At 42.6% G+C, this 23,372-nt stretch overlaps 1 protein-coding gene across 3 annotated transcripts in view; it reads right to left on the minus strand.

The window, feature by feature from the left end:
- HS6ST2 (heparan sulfate 6-O-sulfotransferase 2) overlaps positions 1-18,361 on the minus strand; it is a 399,556-nt gene extending 381,195 nt beyond the window's left edge. For all 3 annotated transcript variants that reach the window (XM_066357003.1, XM_066357002.1, XM_066357001.1), the window contains exons 1-2: positions 17,934-18,361; positions 16,571-17,089 (exon numbers count right to left, since the gene is read on the minus strand). In XM_066357003.1, the coding sequence (XP_066213100.1) occupies positions 16,571-17,089; positions 17,934-18,361 (947 nt within the window). The remainder of the gene's footprint in view (positions 1-16,570; positions 17,090-17,933) is intronic.
- Between the last annotated feature and the right edge of the window lie 5,011 nt (positions 18,362-23,372).

The following is a 23,372-nucleotide window of genomic DNA, read 5'->3' on the forward strand; positions in this document are numbered from 1 at the left end:
TCTACTGGCCATCTGTATGTCCTCTCTGGAGAAGTGTCTATTCATTTATTTTGCCCATTTTTTTATTGAATTGTTTGTCTTCCTGGTGTTGAGTTTTACAAGTTCTTTATAAATTTTGGTTATTAACCCCTTATCAAATGTATTGTCGAATATGTTCCCCCAATGTGTGGTTTGTCTTTTTATTCTGTTCATATTGTCTTTAGCTGTGCAAAAGCTTTTGAATTTGAAATAGTCTCATTTGTTTATCCTGCCTTTTATTTCACTTGCCCCTGTAGATAAATCAGCAAATATATTGCTGCGAGAGATGTCAGTGAGCTTACTGACTATGTTTTCTTCTAAGATGATTATGGTTTCATGACTTACATTTAAGTCCTTTATCAATTTTGAGTTTATTTTTGTGAATGGTATAAGTTGGTGGTCTAGTTTCATTTTTTTGTAGGTAGCTGTCCAGTTTTCCCAACACCATTTGTTAAAGAAACTCTCTTTAGTCCATTGTATGCTCTTACCTCCTTTGTCAAATATCAATTGTCCATAAAGGTGTGGGTTTATTTCTGATTCTGTTGTTCCACTGATCTATATGCTTGTTCTTATGCCAGTACCAAGCTGTTTTGAGTACAATGGCCTTGTAGAATAACTTGATATCAGGAAGTGTTATACCTCCCACTTTATACTTCTTTTTCAAGATTGCAGAGGATATTCATGTTCTTTTTTAGTTCCTTATAAATTTTTGGAATATGTGATCTATATCTTTGAAGTATGTCATTGATATTTTATTTGGTATTGCATTGAATTTAGAAATTGCTTGGGTAATATAGACATTTTAATGATATTTACTCTTCTTGACCAGGAACACAGTTTATGCTTCCACTTGTTTGTGTCTTCCTTGATTTCTTTTATAAATGTTTTATAAATTTCCAGGTACAAGTCTTTAACGTCCTTAATTAAATTTACTCCTGGTTATGTTCTTTTTATTGTTGCAATACTGAAGGGTATTGTTTCCTTAATTTCTATTTCTGACATTTCATTGTTGGTGTATATAAATGCCTCTGATTTCTGTGTATTAATTATATATCCTGCCACCTTGCTGAATTCATTTATCAGGTCCAGTAGTATTTTGACTGAGACTTTAGGGTTTCCTATATACACTATCATATCATCTGAAAATAATGATAGTTTTACTTCTTCTTTTCCAATTTGGATACCTTTTATTTCTTCTTCTTGTCTGATTGCTGGTAGCTAAGACTTCCAATACTATGTTGAATAAGAGTGGTGAAAAGGGGTATGCCTGCCTTGTTCCTGATCTTAAGAGGATTGCTTTTAATTTTTGCCCATTGAGTATGATGTTGGCTGTGAGCCTGTCAGAGATGGCTTTTATCATGTTGAGGTATGTTTCTTGTATCCTCACTTTGCTGAGAGTTTTGATCATAAATGGGTGCTGGATTTTATCAAATGTTTTTTCTGCATCTATTGAAATTATCATGTGGTTTTTCTCCTTCCTTTTTTGTTTATGTGGTGAATCACATTGATTGATTTATGAATGTTGTACCATCCTTGCCTCCCCAGAATAAATCCCATTTGATCATGATGTATGAATTTTTTCATGTATTGCTAGATCCAGTTTGCTAATATTTTGTTGAGAATTTTAGCATCTAAATTCATCAGGGATATTGGCCAATAATTTTTCTTTTTGTTGTCTTTGTCTGGTTTTGGGATCAGAATTATGCTAGACTCATAAAAATAATTTGGAAGTGTTTATTTCTCTTGAATTTTTTGAAATAGCTTGAGAAGAATAGGAGTTAATTCTTCTTTGACTATTTTGTAGAATTCACCAGTGAAACCATCGGGCACCGGGCTTTTGCTTTAGGGAAGTTTTTTGATAACTGTTTCGATCTCATTTGTTGTAATCGGTCAGTTTAGATTTTCTGATTCTTTCAGATTGATTTTTGAAAGATTATATGTTTCAAGAAATTTGTCCATTTCACCTAGGTTGTTTAATTTTTTGGCGTACAGTTCTTCATAGTATTTTCTTACAATATTTTGTATTTCTGTTGTGTCAGTTTTCTCCACTCTCATTTCTAATTTTATTTGAATCCTCTCAATTTTTGTCTTGGTAAGTCTTGTTAAAGCTTCATCGATCTTGTTTACTCTTTCAAAGAACCAGCTCTTGGTTTCATTGATCTTCTGAATTGTTTCTTTAGCCTCTATGTTATTTTGATTCTGCTCTGATCTTTATTATTTCCTTCCTCCTACTACCTCTGGGCTTTACTTGTTGTTCTTTTTCTAGTTCTTTTAGATGCAGGGTTAGGTTCTTTATTTGAGCTTTTTCTAGCTTCTTAAGGAATGCTTGTAGTGCTATGAACTTCCCTCTCAGTACTGCTTTTGCTGTGTCCCATAAATTTGAGTTGTTGTATGCTCATTATCATTCGTTTCTAGGAATTTTTTTTATTTCTTCTTTGATTTCATTGTTAATCCATTTGTTATTTAATAACATGTTATTTGGTTTCCATGTGTTTGAATATTTTTCAGCTTTTCTGTTTTGGTTGATTTTTAGTTTCATGCCATTGTGATGATAGAAAATGCTTGATATGATTTCAATCTTCTTAAATTTGTTGAGACCACTTTTGTGTCCTAACATGTGGTCTATCCTAGTGAATGTACCATGAGCATTTGAAAAGTATGTATATTCTGCTGCTTTAGGATGAAAGATTCTGAAGGTATCTATTAAATCCAGTTGATCTAGTGTTTCCTTTAATTCTGCTGTTTCTTTGTTAATTTTCTTTCTTGAGGATTTATCTAATGATTTTAGTGGGGTATTGAAATCCCCTACTATTATAGTAGTGCTGTTGATCTCACCTTTTATATCCATCAAAGTCTGCTTTATACAGTGTGTCCATAAAGTCATGGTGCACTTTTGACCAGTCACAGGAAAGCAACAAAAGATGGTAGAAATGTGAAATCTGCACCAAATAAAAGGAAAGCTCTCCCAGTTTTATACCTATTCAGTGCAGTTCGATGTGGGCTCATGCATAGATTTTTTAGGGCTCCTTAGGTAGCTATCCCGTATAGCCTCTAAAGACTCGTCACTGACTAATGGCCTACCAGAACAGGGTTTCTCCACCAAACTGCCGGTTTCCTTCAACTGCTTATCCCACCGAGTAATGTTATTCCTATGTGGTGGCGCTTCATTTTAAATGTGCCGATATTCACGTTGCACTTTGGTCAGGGATTTGAATTTAGCGAGCCACAGAACACATTGAACTTTTCTCTGTACCTTCCACATCTCGACTGGCATGGCCGTGGGCTGCTCCACTGTATATACGGTGTTACGTCATCATCTGCGCATGCACACATGGTGCCACATCACTCTACAGAAACTGGGAGGGTTTTCCTTTTATTTGGTGCAGATTTCACATTTTTATCGTCTTTTGTTGCTTTCCTGTGACTGGTCAAAAATGCACCATGACTTTATGGACACACTGTATATTTAAGTGCTCCTATATTAGGTGCATAGATATTTTTAAAGGTTATATCTTCCTGTTGGATTGCTCCCTTTATCATAATGTAGTGACCTTCTTTATCTCTTACTATAGCCTTTATTGTAAAGTCCATTTTCTCTGATATAAGTATTGCTACCCTTGTTTTTTTTTTCATTTCCATTTGCATGAAATATTTTTTTCTATCCTTTTACCTTTAGCCTATGTGTATCTTTTGTTTTAAGGCGTGTCTCTTGTAGACAGCATATGTAGGGGTCCTGTTTTCTTATCCACACAGCTATTTTATGTCTTTTGATTGGATCATTTAATCCATTTACATTTAAGGTTATTATTGATATGTAGTTGTTTATTGCCATTTTATTCTTTAAAGGTATATTCCTCTTTTGCTATATTCTTTTCCCCCTTTGTTCTGTTTCTATCAGTCCGCTTAACATTCTTGCAGCATTGGTTTGGTTGTAATGAATCCTCTTTTTTTTTTTTTTTTTTTTTTTTGTCTGGGAAGCTTTTTATTTCTCTGTCAATTTTAATTGATAGCCTTGCTGGATAAAGTAGTCTTGGTTGTTATCTCTTGTTCTGCATTAGCTTGAATATTTCTTGACATTCCCTTCTAGCCTCAAGTGTTTCTGTTGAGAAGTCAGATGTCATGCTTATGGGGGCTCCTTTATAGGTGATAGCCTTTTTTTCTCTAGCAGCTTTTAATATTTTCTCTTTATCTCTTAGCTTAGCTATTTTAATTATGATGTGTCTTGGTATGGATTTCTTTGGATTATTCTTTTTTTTTTTTGTATTTTTTCTGAAGTTGGAAACAGGGAGGCAGTCAGACAGACTCCCGCATACGCCTGACCAGGATCCACCTGGCACGCCCATCAGGAGGTGATGCTCTGCCTATCTGGGGCGTTGCTGTGTCGCAACCACAGCCATTCTAGCACCCGAGGCAGAGGCCACAGAGCCATCCTCCGTGCCTGGGCCAACTTTGCTCTAGTGGAGCCTTGGCTGCGGGAGTGGAAGAGAGATAGAGAGGAAGGAGAGAGGGAAGGGTGGAGAAGCAGATGGGTGCTTCTCCTGTGTGCCCTGGCCGGGAATCGAACCCGGGACTCCTGCACGCCAGGCCGACACTCTACCAATGAGCCAACTGGCCAGGGCCCTTTGGATTATTCTTTAATGGAGTTCTCTGCTTCTTGAACTTGTGTGACTTTTTCTTGCATCAATTTAGGGAAGTTTTCAGCTATGATTTGATTAAGCAAGGTCTGTGTATCTTGTTCTTTCTCGTCTTCTTCAGGAACTCCTATGATGCAGATGTTTTTATCTTGTCACAGAACTCTTTTCGAGTTTCCTCAGATTTTTTCATTCTCTTTTCTTTTTGGCTGCTCTGCTTCCATGTTTTCGTTTATCTTGCCTTCTAAATTGCTGATTCAATCCTGTGCTTCATCCAGCCTGCTTTTAATTGCTTATAGTGTAGTCTTCATTTCAGGTATTGTATTTGTCATTTTTGACTCGTTCTTCTTTATTTTTTCAATGTCCTTTTCAATACTTGTTATTTCTTTATTTATGTGCTCACTGTGACCATCCATTGTTCTTCTGAAATCTTTCAGCATTCTAATAATCATTACTTTAAATGCTACATCCAGTAGTTTGCTTATACCCATCTCACTCAGCTCATTTTCTGAGTGTTTCTCTTGTTGGTTCGTTTGGATTGCACTTCTCTGTCTTCTCATTTTGTCTGTGTTGTCCTGAATTTCCCTGGCTGGGGCCTGGGGCAGATCAGTGGAGTCATTGCTGTGACTGGTCCTTATCCCCCTTTTGGGGGCTACAGGTGATCCAGATCTTGTGGCTGCCTCTGCTGGGTCAGGTGCCATTGTAAATATCAGCTGCACTCCTAGGCTTGCTTTTATCTACTCTTGGCCTGGGAGAGGTTACTTTAAAAGTTCAAGATACCCTAAAATCCGCTTTCTGTTGTCTTTTATTGCTGGTTATTTGTTGGGCTCAGTACTGTAATTCAGTGATTACGTATGGTATTAGATGTAGCCTACTTCTTAGCCTCAGGTGTCATTCTATCCAGACATTTTAGCTCCCGTTCTGTGGTCTGTCTTCCAGGCCACCACAGTTGTTGCTACCTGGGGCTTTTGGCCTCAGGTGCTGCTGGCTCTTGTCCACCTCCTCAACTACCGTTGCCTTGGTTGGGCTCGCATGTACCTGCACGCCCATTTGGACTGCTTCCAGGGCTGCCTCAGTCAGCTCAGATATCAACAGCCACCTCGTGGGGTCGCGCGCACCCTCTCAGATCACCGCCAAGGTCGCCTATGCTCTGGTTACTGCTGAGGGCATGTCCCTTGTGTGAGACTCTGGAGTTCATATTGTTTATGGTTTTCTGTGTTCCTAAACTTGTATTTTGTTTTGTTTTTTCTTTCACCAGGTTAGCAAAATTTTCAGTTATTTCTTCAAATAGGTTCCCAATCACTTGCTCTCTCTCTTCTCTTTCTGATACCCTTATGATGTAGATGTTGTTATGCTTCATGTTCCCTCAAATGTCCTTTGCATTATCCTCATTTGTTTTCTTCCTTTTTGTTCCTCTGATTAGGAATTTCTTGTCACCTTGTATTCCAAGTCACTGATTCAGTCATCTGCTTCATTTAACCTATAGTTTATCCCTTTCAGTGTATTCTTCACTTCAGATATTATAGTCTTCATTTCCAAACAGTTGTTTTTTATGGTTTCTATGTAGTTTCTCATGTTTGCTATCTCTTTAAGTTTTCAACAAATTTTTGAACATACTTATAACCAATTTTTTAACTCCATGCCTGGTGCATTGCTTGCCTCCATTTCCTTTAGCTCTTTTTCCAAATATTTCTCCTTTTCTTTCATTTGGGGCATGTTTCTTTGTCTCCCCATTTTTGCTGCCTCTTTGTGTTTGTTTCTATGTATTAGTTAGGTCTGCTATGACTTCTAGTCTTGGTATGATAGCCTTATGTAACACGTGTACTGTGGGACCAAGTGTCATAGTCTCCTTGCTCACCTGAGTGTTCCACGAATGTCCCTTGTGTGGGTTATGTGGGCCCTCCTGTGTTAATTTAGTCTTTATTGTTATTGGCCTATTTGTGCATGGGGTCAATCCTCGGGTTAGCTGACTTTCAAGGTCAACCCTAACTACAAATGATGACCACATGAAGCAAAATTTACTTCATTTGAGTTTGATGTCTGCCAATATTTCCCTCTATGTATGCCACTTGTTAAGCTAATTGGATCCTGCTTTGACATTGTCTGAATCCTGCTTTGACATTGTCTGAAGCTGGCCAATGGGTGTGTTTCTTCTGGGGATTCAGGATGCACTCTGGTGCAGGCCAATGTAATTGTTGCCTGAAACTGGCCTTCAGCAATCTGTTTGGACCTACAAAGCAACCTACAGTTAGTGGCTACCTCTGCTTGACCTATGTGTGTGCAATAAGTACTAAGGTGTACACCAAGGCTGTCCTATACCAGCACCAGGCTAAGCTGAAGGTAGGCAAAAGTCCCAAGAAAACTTGAGTTCTGCATCTGCCTGCCTCTGCCTTCCTCTACCTGACAGGTGGCTGTTAGGGCCATTCACTGAAAGAGCCTCTGGCAGTACTCCAGTTGCATGAGGTGTAGGTGCTCAGCGAGTCACCAGGTCTGGTCAAGTGATGTTCACCCACTTGATAAAGGTTCAAACTCAGTGCCAGTGTTTGGTCTGAAGTCACTCAGCAAATGTCCCTAAGTACACCAAATCTAGCTGACAGCTACTAGGTGCCTGCAAACCTTTCTGATAAAAAAAGGTCTCAGGGAGTCATCAGGCTGTGGTTAGCAGAGTTTATCAGGCCCAAGAAGACAAAGAATGAAGGGATGTCTCTGCAGTGCTCAGGTGTGTGAGGAAAAAATAGCCCCTGTTCTAGAGCCGCACATCTCAGTTTGTCCAAAATTCTGCCAGGAGCCTGAACTCAGCAGGGTGGGGATTTTGGGAGTCATAAAGACGGGGCTAGCAGATGTCTAGTGAAGAGGAGTTTCCAGTCAGGCTTGGGGGAAGGTGGGGAAAGTACTCCCTGCCCAAGAGTCACAAAACTTACTCTGTCCCAGATTTTGATCAGACCTCAGTTTGGCGAAGACACCAGGAGTCAAGAGTGTGGGACCAGCTAGAATCTGGAAAATGAGGCTAATGGATTTGCCTTGAGAGGTAGTTGCCAGTTAGATTCATATTAAAGTGGGGAGGAATGAATCCTGCCTCAATTTCACACTTTTCAATCATTGACAACTCCTAAATCTTCCCAGACTTCTAGATCTCTTCCCAAGCAGTTGTCTCCTCAACAGGGAATAAAATCCACAGAATGGGGCATCAAAGAGTCCAGAAGGTGGGACTATTGAATTCTTCAAGCTAATCCCCTAAGGAGAGAGTGCTCCAACCAAGAAAGATGTCATCTGCAGTGTGGGAAAGTAACTCATTACAAGGTTCCCACTGGCTGTCCCCACGGTTCTCTCTCCATAACCACAAACTTGTCTCCCTTCACACAAATCCAGTCTGCTCTGCTTTCCTTCACTGGAACCTGGGGTGAGTGGCTACAAACCAAATTTTGTGTGTTGAACCTTTAGGAGGGTACCTATGTCTCTAGCTGACTCCCTTCTCTCCCTGGCAGACAGAATCCCCACTGATTTTCACAGCCAAATGTTATGTGGGCACCTCTTTCTGGCTCTGGTTCTCTGGGCTGAAGGTCTTGGAGTGAAGTTGTGAACTTATGTTCCTCAGGAGAAACCTTTGCAGCTGAGACATCACTTCAGAATCTTGGTTACTATCTGTGGTAAGGCCTTTTCATATATGTACCCTTCTTACCAGTCTTGATGTAGCTTTTTCTGTAAACCCTTGTTTATAACACTTTTATTCAGCTAGTCTTTAGTTGGTTACTTAGGCTGATTGTTATACATTTTAGCTGTAATTTCAGTTTGGTCTTGGGAGAAGGTAAATGTAATATACACCTACTCTACCACAATCTTGAATCCTCCCAAGAGCTTTTCATACTCACTGGGGTTCAACCCCTTCACTGCCATTACAGGACCTCTACAATGAGACTTCACCCCACATGTCTCTCTAAACATTTTCTAAGCATGAACTTTCTTAGTGTTTGCCAAAACTGGCTAGGGGAGGTTTCTGGACATAACATAGCATAAGAATGCCATGCCCACCCAAATACCTCCTTTCTTCTAAATACAACCTACCTATTCTCAGAAGCCTTCCCAAACAGATTCCTCCTTTTTCTGGCCTGATATGCACACTTTAGAAAGCAAAGAGCTTAGAAAATATCTCACTTAAATCTCTCACTTTTACTGGCAGGGATGAACTTGCCCCAAACCATAAGTTTTCCCCAACACTGATCTGCCTGTACTACAGTGTTCTGCACTTTACCTGATAATCTTTATGGATTTGAGGCTGAAGATTGTGACATTGGCTTTTTTAGCTTTGTCTTAGCTCTAATTTCCTTCAACTGCTATGCTAGCACTGAAAGGAATACATAATATGTACTCCACAGAGTTTGCTAGGTAAACCTTAACTGCAACATAAACAGATGGACTTATCTCTATTTTTAAAATACATTATAGTAAAGGTATAAAATTTTGAATACATTATTGATATTCAAATCATGTTCAAACAAAATCCATCTCTTTATTAAATATCTAAAATATCAAAGTATTCTGTTCTACTCTAAGCTTTGTAAGAGAAAAGATGGTATGTCTTTTCCAGAATAAAATGGGCAATGTCACAAAAAATTCATTTAATGAATAACAGATGGAAAAAATGACTAGCCTTTTTTTTCTTTATTAATTTTTTAAATAAAGAGAGAAGTAGGGAGAGAGAGTAAGGGAGAGAGACAGAAACATCGATCTTTTCCTGTATGTGCCCTAACCAGGGATCAATCCCACAACCTTTGAGCATCAGGATGATGTTGTAACCAACTGAGCATCTGACCAGGGCAGAGATGACTATTCTTTAATATCATTTCATACTACCTAAGTTGAAGACAAATATCTAAAAAAAAAAAAACAAAAAACAAGCTATAGTCCTGGCCAGTTCGCTCAGTAGATAGAGTGTTGGCACACTGTGTGAACATCTGGGTTCAATCCACAGTCAGGGTGCACATGAGAAATGACCATCTGCTTCTTTTCCCCTCCCTCTACCCCTTCTATTTTTCTTCCCATTTCACAGCCAGTGGATCTATTGGTTTGAGCGTCAGTCCCAGGCACTGAGGACAGCTCGGTTGATTTGAGCATCCACCCCAGACCAGGGTTGCCAGATGGATCCTAGTGGGAGCACATGTGGGAGTCTATCTCCCCTCTTCTCACTTAAAAAAAGTTATTGCTTCTTTAAAAAGAACATTCTTATTGCTACATAACAGCAAAAATGTAAAATTACTATTAAAAAATGCTAATTCTGAATGACGTTTTATATTTCCGTAAAACTTAGCATTTCGTTGGGACTCAAAATTTGCCTAACACATTTGCCTTCTATGTAGAGATGCTAACTTACGCTGCTGATGTTCTACTGATATTATCATTGTGAATGTCTCCCCCTCTCCTGTGAAATAGTAGGAAAGTGTAACAGCTCTTACCAAAGTCAACTGAAGAAATGCATTTTCAGTTTGTGAAGCTATCATAGGAAAGCCAAATGGACTACAACCTGACGGACCAGGACAGCACTCCTGGCTGTAACAGTCTATGCACTGGCTTCCTCACCCTGTACCAAAAGCCTATCGATTCATCCTGCTTTACTGCAAAATTTAAAAAGTGAAAAGAATGAGAGGTTGGGCATGTGAAGTGTGAGCAGGCATATGCACTATGGAGCTCTTATTAAGACACAGCTTGTTCTAAATACCATATGATTTCATTTATATGTGGGATCTAAAGAACAAAATAAACAATTGAAACAGACTAATAAACACTGAGGAGAAGGGGGCTAGCAAATAAGCAGGAAAAGTGAAATAAATTAAAAGGTACACACTGTTAGCTACAAAATAGTCACAGGAATGTAAAGTACAGCATAGAAAATATAGTCAACATTTTGTAATAACTATGTAGGTGACCTGGGGATAATGGAAATATCAGGAGAAAAACTATGCTGTATACTTGAAAATAATACAAAATGGTATTTAATATAAACTCTAATTAAAATAATTTAAAAAATAAAATATAAAGCTCTTTCAAAATAGAGCTACCCTTTAAAAATAAATGGAAAGAATAAACCCACACCTTTATGGACAATTGATATTTGACAAAGAAGGTAAGAGCATACAATGGAGTAAAGACAGTCTCTTTAATGAATGGTGTTGGGAAAATTGGACAGGTACATGCAAAAAAAAATGAAACTAGACCACCAACTCACACCATTCACAAACATAAACTCAAAATGGATAAAAGACTTAAATGTAAGATGTGAAACCATAATCATCTTGGAAGAAAACATAGGCAGTAAGTTCTCCAACATCTCTCACAGCAATATATTTGGTGATTTATCTCCACAGGCAAGTGAACTAAAGAACAGGACGAATAAATGGGACTATATCAAACTAAAAAGCTTTTGCTCAGCTAAAGACAATATGAACAAAATAAAAAGACAAACCACACAATGGGAGAACATATTTGACAATACATCTGATAAGGGGTTAATAACCTACATTTATAAAAAACTTGGAAAACTTAACACCAGGAAGGTAAACAATCCAATTAAAAATGGGCAAAAGAAATGAATAGACACTTCTCCAAAAAGCACATACAGATGGCCAACAGTCATATGAAAAAATGTTCAACATCATTAATCATTAGAGAAATGCAATGCAAATTAAAACCACAATGAGATATCACATCACACCAGTCAGAATGGCGCTCATCAACAAAACAACACTAACAAGTGCTGGCGAGGGTGTGGAGAAAAGGGAACCCTCCTGTACTGCTGGTGAGAATGCATACTGGTGCAGCCACTGTGGAAAACAGTATGAAGATTCCTCAAAAAATTAAAAATGTAACTGCCTTTGACCCAGCTATCCCACTTTTAGGAATGTATCCTAAGAATACCAAATCACTGATCCCAAAGAAGAAATACACCCCCATGTTTACTGCAGCATTGTTTACAATAGCCAAGATCTAGAAACAGCCCAAGTATCTGTCAGTGGACGAGTGGATTAAAAAGCAGTGGTACATATACACAATGGAATACTATGTGGCCATGAAAAAGAAGAAAATCTTACCTTTTGCGACAACATAGATGGACCTGGAAACTATTATGCTAAGTGAAATAAGACAGGCAGATAAAGTAAATATCATATGATCTCACTCATGTGAGGAATTTAATGAACAGTGTGAACTGAGGAACAGAATAGAGGTAGAGCACAATCAAAAGGACCAGAGGGAAAGGGGTCAGAGGGAAAGAGGATGAGAGAATGGGATCAAAGAAGAGAAAGAGATTAGTAAATTATGTATACATAACACAGTTTTATAGAGAGCAGGACAGCAAATCCTGGAGGGAAGTGGGGAAGGCATTGGGGGGAGGGGGCAAGTGGAGTGTTGAGGGGAACACAGGGGTGGGGAGGAGATATATTCGGTGGGACACTTGAATCTATGTATACACAATAAATTAAAATCAATAATTTTTTAAATGTAAATAAAAATAAATAAATGGAAAGAAAAGAAAGCATTTACCATAATATTTAAAAAGAATGACCAGAGAGAGAGATAAAAGAAAACTGTTCTCCATATAAATGACTTTTGTCCTTTCATGTTAGTGATAGTCTACTGAATTTTAGATAACAATTAATTACTCTCCTGTATGGCTGCTAAAATATTTAGATATGTTAAACATCTAGGATGTAACATGAATATAAAGATCAGATTCTTTGAATTATATAGATCCTACACCCCCAACTACCCTGTGTGTGCAGGCAGCACCATACCTGGTGAAGAAGAATGAGGCTAAGGCAATTTTTTTGTGCCAAATTTTGAATTCTTGTCACAGACTAAGTGGTGCACTAGAGTTGGCTATAAACACAGAGAATTTGGCTTGAGAAAAATCTGCAAAATTTGAGAGTTTTTACAACTAGTAAAAACAATGTTTTAATACATTTTCAAAAATTGTCTTAGAAATTCTAGGATGAGCAGGATTTTTCTCTCATCCCAAACAACATACTGGCAAACAGATGCATGAAATGAAATTTCTAGGGTTTTTTTTTTAAGAAATATTATTTTTAATAAACAAATTGTGCCTTTTGCCAGCAAAGCACTTCCTCTGTCCTCTAGGAGCAACCGAACCACAGTCTTTTCTCCAGCAGTTATATATCACCAACGCAGTTTACCATCTGCTGAGGAAGGGAAGCATCTCAAATGTAGCACTGAGAGCAAGAATCAGCATCTTGGTATATGGCTGCTAGGGCCTTTCATGTCCCCGTAATGTCAATGGATGGTTATAAGTCAGAAGGTGGCCCCTGTCACTTCTGAAGGCTCCTACTAACACTGATTCACCAGATCCCCAGCATCCTTTCATTCTTCTGCTTTGAAGTGATTTCCAACAAGGCAATGAGAAACCCCTTTGCAACCTAGCCAACAGACCTATTCCTGATGAGCATAAAGCTTCAAAGAAATAGAAATTTCTTCTTCCAGTGGGTGTGGCAAACTCACGTGTGTAAAATTATTAAAAATAGTGATGATGTAGGTGATAACAGTATCAGCTAATGTTTCATGATCATTCACTTTGTGATTATTACTGACATGAAATTCCTCACTATGTTTTTGCAAAAACCCTCACTCATCAAGGCATAGTGACCAGAGCTAAACAGCTATGGAATCAAATAGAGCTGAAGTAGGATTCCTGCTGTGCCACTAAAGTGCTCAATGAACTTGAAAAAGTCCTTCAGCCCCTTTGGGCTTCACTTTCATCTGAAAATCAGGATACCTTTGCCCATTCTACCCTCTTCCCAAAGATAGTGCAAGATTTCGGAGAAATACCAGAAATAAGAGATGCAAAAGCTCATTGGAAGCTAGAATATGAACTTCACACATGCCAAGCTTGGACAGGCTTTGGTCCAGGGTCACACAGCTGGTTCCTGGATGGCCTGGAACTGAGGCCCAGGTGTCAGTACTCACATGCCAAACAGCCTAAGCCATTGTTCCTCTCAGTTCAGCAGAATACAGAGACCACCAACTGGCAAAGAAAGCTGCTATACACAAGAACTCCCAATGACTGACTCGTTCACAGCTTGAGACTAGTTCCTCATCCTCATATATCACTGTCAGTTCAGCTGCCTCTGTCTCTAATTCTCACCAAACACACACACACACACACACACACACACACACACACACACACACACACACACCACACGTGCGCACACAAACATACACACACTCTCTCATTTTCACTTAAGCATCCCTTGGCTCGTACAGACCATCAGAAATTACAGAACTGGTCCTACAGACGTAGATTTGTTAACATCCTGGGAATTTCTGGAGCTCTCATGTTCTCACTATTTTGCAAGATGAACATTTCTGGAGGTGCATAGAAATGAAATAAAAAGGTGCTTTTAAGGTAACATCATGTTTCTCTAGTACATTTTATTTCCTTTTTGCAAATATTGTAAGATCCAGTAACTCTTTCAAAAGTGGTTCTTCTTCCATTAGACTAGATGGCACTGTGGCATCACCCTTCTTGACCAAGAAAATCTCATTTTTTCCAAATAATTTTACTTTGATTTGGGGTAATCCAGAGATGTGTTTACAGACCATGCCACACCCTGACCTTCACGTCTGAAAGGACTGTAAAAGGCATATGTGCCCTGTGAGACTCCAGACAGGACAAGGCTTCCAGAGTGGCCAAGACCTCACTTTTGCTTCTCTACCGTAATCACAGCTGGGAAATTTCATCTTTGCCCTGAAGAACTTTTTCATCACCACCCCTCACTACACCTACCAGCTCCATCAGCAAGATAAATTATTTGCAACACTGCAAAATTATTTGACATATTCTTAAACACCAGAATATTGTGGTGGAAAGGACTTATGCACTTCTCATACAGGATTGAGGCAACAAACTCCCTGAAGCGAAGATTTTCTTTGGATAGAGAAAAAAAAATTTCTTAGCACTGAGACAGGAAGTTCAAAAGATTCTGTCAGAATTCCAGCGTTCCAGAAAAGACATTGTAAACTGAGGGAAGGGAAAGTGGGTGAAGGGTAATGATTCCACTGAATCTCAGTGATGGCCAGAAAGTCAAAGGACTCCATTTGCCTATGGCTGGACAGAAAAACTGGCACTGGCTATGGCATTCCAAAAGACACTTACAAAGTGCCTGGTCCAGAACACTGAGTACCTGCCACGGAGTTTTTGTGGGAGTGTTGGGAGAGGGTCCAGGTAGGCAGCCATTGCAGCAGGAGCAGCCTCAAGACACCCTGTGGTCACTTTGATAAGGAGGAAAAAGCACAGCGATGTTTTTGCCTGACCAGAGATCCAGTTGGGAGGCCCCTTAGCAATTAGACTTAATGTTGGGCAAACAAGTGTGTTAGACTTGCTCACTTTGTAGTTAGCCTGATTGGTGCTTGAGCAGGGGGAAGCACCATAGGCCTACAGTTTATGCCTGCTGACATTGAGAGGGGCAATTGTTTGCTGGGGAAGGGATTGGTACTTCCTTCCCCCAACCCCCACGCTGGCCTGTTTGAGAGTGCTGGGAGGGAGGGAGAGAGAGAGAGAGAGAGAGAGAGAGAGAAGCGATTTTCCTTGCCTGCTTGCTCATCTGCTACTGCACTCTAATAAACCGAGTGGCCCACCATCCTCCGGCTCTTCTCTACCATCTGCAAAAATCCAGTGTGAACCTGCATGGCCATGCACTGGCCATACACTTACCTTGCCCATTCCCTGGACTCCCTGTCCAGCCCAGATTTGTTTTAGGAAGAATGGGTGTCCTAGGTGGAGCATCTACAGCCCAAAGCACCCTCCCTGCCCTCGCCTTTATGTTTCTCCATGACATCCACGAACCTGGTATTGTGGCTGGGTGGAGAAAAGTGCTCTAGCTATCAAAGCAATGGCTACAGGCTCTTCATAAATCAACTTTTTTGGCATCAACCCCTGGTTCCAGCATATGGGCCGGCAGCTTCTCACGGTGGGGCTCAAGGTTTGTGAATCACGAGCAGTTTCTCCAGGAGCAGTTTCTCGAGGCTGAACCCAACACGGAGTCGGAGCAGCGTCCCAGCCTACCCCTCTGCCCGTGGGGTGCCCTTTGCACTGGAAAAAAAAAAACGTCGCGGATGCCTGGTGTGCAGCCAGTAGAGAGGGGCGCAAACTGAGTACCATGAGCTCTCACCGTGTCCTCAAACAACGGCAGAGGGCCACTCACTCTCCAGGGAGAGTAGAGTCATTAGGGAGAAAGGAGGAGAGCAGCGACAAAAGTCAACCAGGAAGAGAAAAAAGAAGAAAAAAGAAAAAAAGAAGGAGGAGGAGGAGGAGGAAGACGAAGAATCGTGAAAGAGAAGAGAAACAGTGTGAGAAGAAAACGGAGGAAGATGGCAAGATTAAGGCAAGAGCAGGAAGGAGCATGAGAAAGAGGAAAAGGCAAACAGAGGAAGCGAGAATAAAAGGGGATAAGAATGCGGGCGTGAGAAAAAGGAAAAAAGTGAAGAGGAGACTTGGAACCGCGGTGCAGAGAAAAGCGAGGACAGGTAAGGCTCGGGGACACAAAACACAGCGCGGCTTTTTCCCGCGCGCCATTTCAGAGTATGCGTGCCGAACCTTGTCCCAGCAGCTGGCGGGCGGGGGTGATGGTTCCGGGTCTCCCAGCCGCTTCCCCCACTCACAGCCACTAAGCAAGTCAGCCCGCGGACAGACGGACAGGCATCCCGGGCGGGAGAGGACAGGCTTCCTGCGGCTACCCACGCGCCGTCAGCCCCCGAGATGCGCAGCCAGCCCAGCAGGGGCGTATCCGCTGGGGAGCCGAGGTGAGCACTAGGTCTCAGGAACTGGACAGCTGCGCCTCCCCGCGCTCCGCCCGCCCAGGCCCAGATCCGCTCCGGCGTTCCAGAGACCTGCTCCACCGCGGGCGCACACTCACCTAGACGGTCTTAGCCTGGCGTCACGCTTGCCGTCCACCACGGTGGGCACGCAGCTGGTGAGCTCGGTCCAGTCGGCGTGTAGCCCGCAGCTCCAGCCCGTAGAGAACCTGGAGAAGAGCCAGGTCTCCTGCTTACCCGGCCGGTGGCAAGTGCATTTCTTCTGACCCACGCGGCATTCGCAAGGCTGCTCCAGCTGGATGTTGCGCACCAGGTGACGGCCAAAAGTGGTACCTCCGGTCTTCTGGATGTGCAGGAACACGATCAGGTCGTCGCCCTTAATGTCGAAGTCTACCTTGCGCAGGAGATCGCCGCGGCTGAAATTGTAACGCGGCACGAACCTGACGGAACTCTCATCCTCGGAGCGGTACGGGTCCGGCATCGGGGAGCTGAACGCCTGCAGGCTTAGGAGCTGACATTCTGTGCCGGGGCACACATACTGGAGGACGATCACGGCAAACAGAAAGAGCATCACCAAAGCCAGCAGCAGCTTGTTGGATTTCTCATCCATATTCCCGACGCTGGGGGAAACCCAAGCTTCGTTAAGTCAATCCTGCAGTTCAGCCCACACTCGCGGTGCGCCCGCAAACCCCCTCCCCTTGGAGTCCCCGTTGCGCCCCCTTTTCCCCCTCCCCTCCTCACCAAGTACTCCACTGCCACAGCAGTAGCGGCGGCGGCGCCCTTCCCCGCTTCCTTCCTTCCCGGCAGGCTCAGCGCTGTGGCTTCTGCCGCACACCCCCCTCCTCCGACTCCTTCCCTCTGGCCGCCTGCCCTCGCCCCGCGCCGGAGCTCTTAGGAGCCGTTTCGCGGGGTTTCGTAACCCCACGACCCCGGTTGCCTCACTTTGCAACTCACAGCCCCCTGGTCCGAGACCCTGCGTCTCCCTCCACTCTTGGCGGCACCGTAGTTCCCATCCCGCTTCGCCCACTGCACTCTCCCAGACGGTTCTTTCCCCCAGTACCTTTGGCGCTTACGCAGCTGCCTCCACGCGAGCCCTAGCGGGCTTCCGAATCCCAATGCCTCCCGAAGCCTTGCTCTTTCCCTCACCCGGTCGCCCACCTTGGAGGCCACCGCCTTAGAGTGAGCTCGGAGCCAGGCGTGCTGAGTTCCCCTGAGGGAAGGAGTCCGCCGGTTGCCCAACTTGCAATCAGAGACGTTGCGCTGCCGGTGCTTGCGGAATCTCGCTGAGGAAGTCTCAGCGTGGCCAAATACGCGCTGCGTCCCTCCGGAGCACCCAAGCCCGGTCGCCACGGGCCACCTGGAACTTTGCACCCTTCCCTTCCCCTCGTGGCTGCCTTCCTTACCCGCACGGCCCCCGCTCACCCGGGCCCGGGAGTGCGACTCCCGCTTTCGCCTAAAACGTACCTGGCTAGGGGGCCAAAAATCTTGGAGAAGATCGCACCAAGCACGTGCTTCAGTGAATGGCCCAGGGCTGCCAGGCCCCGAGTAAGCAAGGCCCGGCAGAGGGAGCCCAGGTCCCAGCGTCTCCTGAAGTCGTGCATCCGCCTGCGGCGGCCTCGGGGCAGCAGCGCAAAGAGTGGGGTGCACGCGTCTCGCGCCAGGAAGGAAGACGCCTTTAGGGGCTCGTCCACCAACCGCTGGGAGTTGAATGCGCGAGACACACCCCTAGGAGGGTCTGCACTGACTGAGGCGGCGACTGATCTGGGCCGGCTCTCTGCCAATTCGGCCTCTACTCTGGAATGCCGGCGGGGACAGGTGGTGCAGGCGGGCGCTCCTCGCTCCGGTTGCAGTGGCGGCCGGAGCGCCCCGGCTGAACACGCAGGCAGTACCATTCCCCCCTTCAGGCAACTCAGGGTACTAAGGATCAGGAGCGAGCTTGAATTTATGTAATACTGCCTCACGCATAAGAGCTCGAGCCACTTCAAAAGCAGAGGACCTGTGTGTTCTCTTGTCTTGGGAACGACGGTCATTACAGTGAGCGCTTCACTCCACTTTGGCTCATAATTTCAACCTCCTCTAAAATAGCAGAGTCTCAAATTGGATCCCCCCCCCTTTCTTTACCAATTTCCATTCTCCAACAGAAGCGGGAACATTTTCTGAAAAGGTAAGTCAGCATGTAGGAGAAGCATGACAGAAAAAACGTTACAGAATGAAAATGTGAGATTTTTTTCTGAGCAGACTCACCATTCTCCTCTTGCTGAATCCCTGGCATCAAGTCCCATGCCTACAAGGAGACTTCAAGTATATAAGGTTTATTGAAGGAAAAATGCATGAGTAAATATTACATAGGGTGGGGGCATCAAAATCAATGTGATGTGACAAATAAAAACTGAGACCTTAGAGAAGGGAAGAAATGTGCTCAAAGTCACACAGCAGAGCCCCAGGGTTTCAACCCAAGAAACTAGAAACTACACTCTCTCTAATAAACAGGTGCATTCTCAAGTTCCGGAGTCCAAAAGGCTCTTTTCACCCACAGGGCAAGGAATGTAATGGTTAGCAAGGGAAGAAAGAGTTCTCCTCGGCTCAGACTGTACCCATATGATTGATCAGGTGGAGTTTGCTGTGTAGAGGAAACTGGTGTTTCTGTGAATGAATGGACGCCCACTCTGTTCAGTCCCACTGCTGCAGAAGTGTCATGGGGTGGCAGCAGTGCTTCAGAACAGTGTTTTGGGGACTAGGGGTGAGGGACATTTAGCCAAGCCCTGGGGTAAGAGAAAGTCCATTCAGAGACAAAATTCCTCTGTATCTCCCCAGGATCATTTGGTACTTCACTGATCTCTGCTCCATTTCTCCTATTCTTTCTGGGCAATAAAGCAATAAGCACTGGTCTAGGAGTCCTAGGAAACAATCATTTCCCAGTTGGCCATTCTGGGATAATCACACTTTCCCCTTCTGAGCCTCAGTTTCCTCTTCAGTAAAAAGAAGTAAACTTTTTTTCTTTTTGATCATATGTGTCACTGTGACAATTACCTTTGGGCAATTTAAAATGTGAAACTGTGTTTACCTGATGCTGTAAGCTTGAATGTGCCAACACAGTCACAGCCAACTAAGGAATGGGGCCATACTGGGAAATTTTACAACTGTGCCCTCTGCCTTTGTCTCCCCTCAGACTTCCTCAGTCCTTTCATGTGCTCCCAAACCTACTGACAACTGTGAGGGTTCTTTTGTCAGTCTGGAAACATGAAGTTTGGGAATCTTGCATTTCAGGCATTCCACATATCCCTTGGCTCCAGAGGACACTCTGACTGATGGACTTGTACTAAAAGAGCCAAGTGCAGTGACGTGGCTTCTGAAGCAAGGGAGTAGGGACATGTCAACACTTTAGGGCTGGTGAGGGTATGACCTAAGGAAATAAGCCATGGGTGTGGCTCAGGAGTTCGTCTTACCAGCTGTCCCTACCTTCTCCTCAGCCAATTGCACAGTCAACCTCTTTAGTCCATCCTGTGGGTGGCTCTCATCCTGGTGTCATATGGGAACACCTCATTATAATGGCATTTAGTGGGATCTCTCTAAGAAAATATTTCTGAAACAAATGGATAAAGCATCCATGCTTTCAGCATCTAACTCTGAGGACTGTGGTCTTAGAGGAATGTGTGGGATTGGAGCATGAGAAAGTGCCTTGGGTGGAGGTGAGGGCAAGGGGGTGGTAGCCAATATGGGGAAAAAATCAGAGTTTACTAATTTAGATGTCAAAATGCACACACACTTACAGTCTAACTCTCAGAGAAAAGTGGTGAGGTTGGTAGTTGCAGAGAAAAAAAAAAGGACAGGATGGGGTTGTAAAGTCAAATTTCTGTGATCTAATATGCCACTAACATTCTAGCATGAATAGATATAGCATTTCACTGAAGGATATTTGCATTTACAAGCCTTCCCTTCAAGCTCTAAAACAAAATCAACAAAGAAATACTTCTCTCATTGTAGATTTCATATATCAGGGTTTCTAAAAGTGGAAGAAACTTATTTTGGGGGGAACAGGGGTCCAGCAAGTCTCAAAAGACTCCTTTTGAGATGAAAAGGCCTCCTGCTAAGAAGAGGGAATTCTTCCCATGTGTGTCCCAAGAGCTGTGTTCTCCTAGGCCAGGTTGGACCTTGGCAGGAAATTCAAAACTTCTTTGAAATGCTGGGCTTGGCCCACTTCCAGGGGCTTGATCCTCTCAGGAACTGAATAACAAAGGTCCTGATACACAGAAATCAGCCCTAATTTGGAGATGGAGTGGGATGCAAAAGAGGAAGAGAATTGCCTGAATTGTCAGGACTTTGGCTTTCCATCTCGTTATTTCTTAGACCCACTTGAATTGTTGCATGTATATATATTTGGGATTTAGGACTTGCAGGATTGGGAGAACTCTGCAGTCTGTACAGGACTTCTGGTTGTATTCACAGTGTGCTATGCTTTTCAATATTTTTCCAGAACCATCCCAACTATTCAGGCATTTTACCTACACCCTGGTTCCAGAGGGATACTCTGACTGATGGACCTATACTTAGGAGCCAGGAAACCATATTTTCATGGTTTCCACAAAAGGTTGATGATTCCGGGATAGAGGATAAAGGTCAGTTTGGCTTGCATACTAAGTAGTGTACTTCAAGACATTTATCTGTTTGCTGTAATCTTAAAGGACAGCAAGAGTTATTTGTAAGAAAATGGGCCTGGGAATCAGAGACTTGGGTCCTTGTCTTGACACTGCCACTAATAAGACCCTGAATAACTATGAAGAAGCCATTTGCTCTCTCTTGAGCTCAGTGTCCTTATTTATAAGAAGGCAAAATTGATACTGTGATTTGAAGAGCACTTTCCTCCTCTAAGATTTAAGGTCGCATGTATTCTGCCTTCTTCAAAGGCTGCCAAACCCTCAAAGACTCATCTCAAGGAAAAGCATAGGTCTAGTCCTCAATGGTTTCTATGATATTTTGTTGAATCTTTCCAGGCAATCAGCAGCTGAACTTATTATATCTAGACCTTTGTAACAAGGTAGTCATCAGGGTCTCCTGTTCAAAGTAGAACAGAAACAGTGAAAATTTAATGTCAGAGTAAGTGCTGGCATTCTTTAGAGTTTAGTATAAAATACTAAAAAAATATGGTTTCCTTCTTGCCCTGAGCATTATACTCCACACTATCTTTTCAGGTGTCACTATTTTTTTAAATGTTCATACTCTCAATACTAGGTGATTTTTGTCACAGAAATTGAAGGGATGCAAAGTATTGAGTCTATTTGTTTCTGTTTTTATGAGTTTCTTTGAATTGAATGAGCAACAGTAGGTAATGAAAGCACTGGTCTGAAATTCATGCTTTAACATCACAAACAATTTAGGTGTGTTATATATATCACTCTCAATAGTCATCTATTTTTCTCCCACAAAACACTGAGTTTTATTTGTTTAACTTTATAAAACATGAGACTAGAGGAATTAAAAGAGGAACATGACACCAGGGTGATGTGTATGTTAGATTAATGTCTGCTATGCAGGCAAGATAAGATCTGGAACATGGTTCATAGAAGGCCCTGAACGTGCAGACCAGTGACCATCCTTTTCCTGATGTAGAACTCCAACCATTTCACTAACAAATTTTAATTCTCATTCTCAGTGAATGGAAGAGTTAGTTAATGTAGGGTTTTTAAAGATATGATAACCCTGGGGACTATACACAAGACAGACTCTGCTCCTGTGACAATCACTTCACTTCTTTGGACCTCAGTTTCTGCTCATAAAATAGCCTGACTAGATACCTTTGAAAAACTCCTTTAGTAAAAAGGAATCCAAATTCAAATGAGCTTTTTAAAAGAAAAGAAAACATAGGTTTGGAGAGCCACGACCCTGGGATTTAGTCAGGACTCCCTGAACTCTCTTAGAGCCTTAGTTTTCTCATCCATGAAAATGGGGTTAATGACAGTTACCTCATTGGGTTGTCATGTGAGTTAACTAAAATAATTGACTGGAAGCATTTAGTCTAGTTCCTGAAAGGAGACCTTCTATAGCTTTATTTCTCCTCCCTTTCAACTCTCAATAGCTTTGGCTTGAGCTCTTTGGTATATTTCCCACAATAGTAACACACACATATTTAATGACAGGTGGTTGGCTATGGGCCTAGTTGTGACTTAGGCTGGCTTTGCCTTCATCCCATTTCTTTATTTGCTCTCTTTTCTCACCCTCTCTTCTGACATTTCTAGTGCTCTCCTAGCTGGTGTCCTGTAGGGGAGGACAATTTCTGATCCATTCAATCATACTGAGTGGTAGGACATGTACACATTACCTCTCTCAAGAGACATCTACAAGTGAAGAAGAGGGAAATATTTATCCCTGATGATGAATTGCTAGAATGATATACTATGGAATGTGTATAACAATGTAGTAGAGGAGATGCTTGAGAAGCTGAGATGGAGAGTAGAATAAGATTATAAGTGGAGAACTTACAAGGCCAACCTGATTCTAAACTATGGATACTAATTTTAAGCTCCAGTCTCTTCAAAAGTTAATAGTTGATCTGGCCAAGGCAATTTTTTTTGACAGAGACAGAGAGAGAGAGAGCGAGTCAGAGAGAGGGCTAGATAGTGACAGACAAGGAGAGAGGTGAGAAGCATCATTTTTTCTTTGTAGCACCTTGACTGAAGGGCTACAGCAGACCGAGTAACACTTTGCTCAAGCCAGTGACCGTGGGCTCAAGCTGGTGAGCTTTGCTCAAACCAGATGAACCCGTGCTCAAGCTGGCGACCTCAGGATTTTGAACCTGGGTCCTCCGTCTCATAGTCTGATGCTTTATCCACTGCACCACCACCTGGTCAGGCTGGCCAAAGCAGTTTTGATTTGATCAACTGGTCAAACCACAGCAGTCAGATTGAA

Source organism: Saccopteryx leptura, chromosome X (genome assembly GCF_036850995.1).
Source record: "Saccopteryx leptura isolate mSacLep1 chromosome X, mSacLep1_pri_phased_curated, whole genome shotgun sequence".
NCBI lineage: Eukaryota > Metazoa > Chordata > Mammalia > Chiroptera > Emballonuridae > Saccopteryx > Saccopteryx leptura.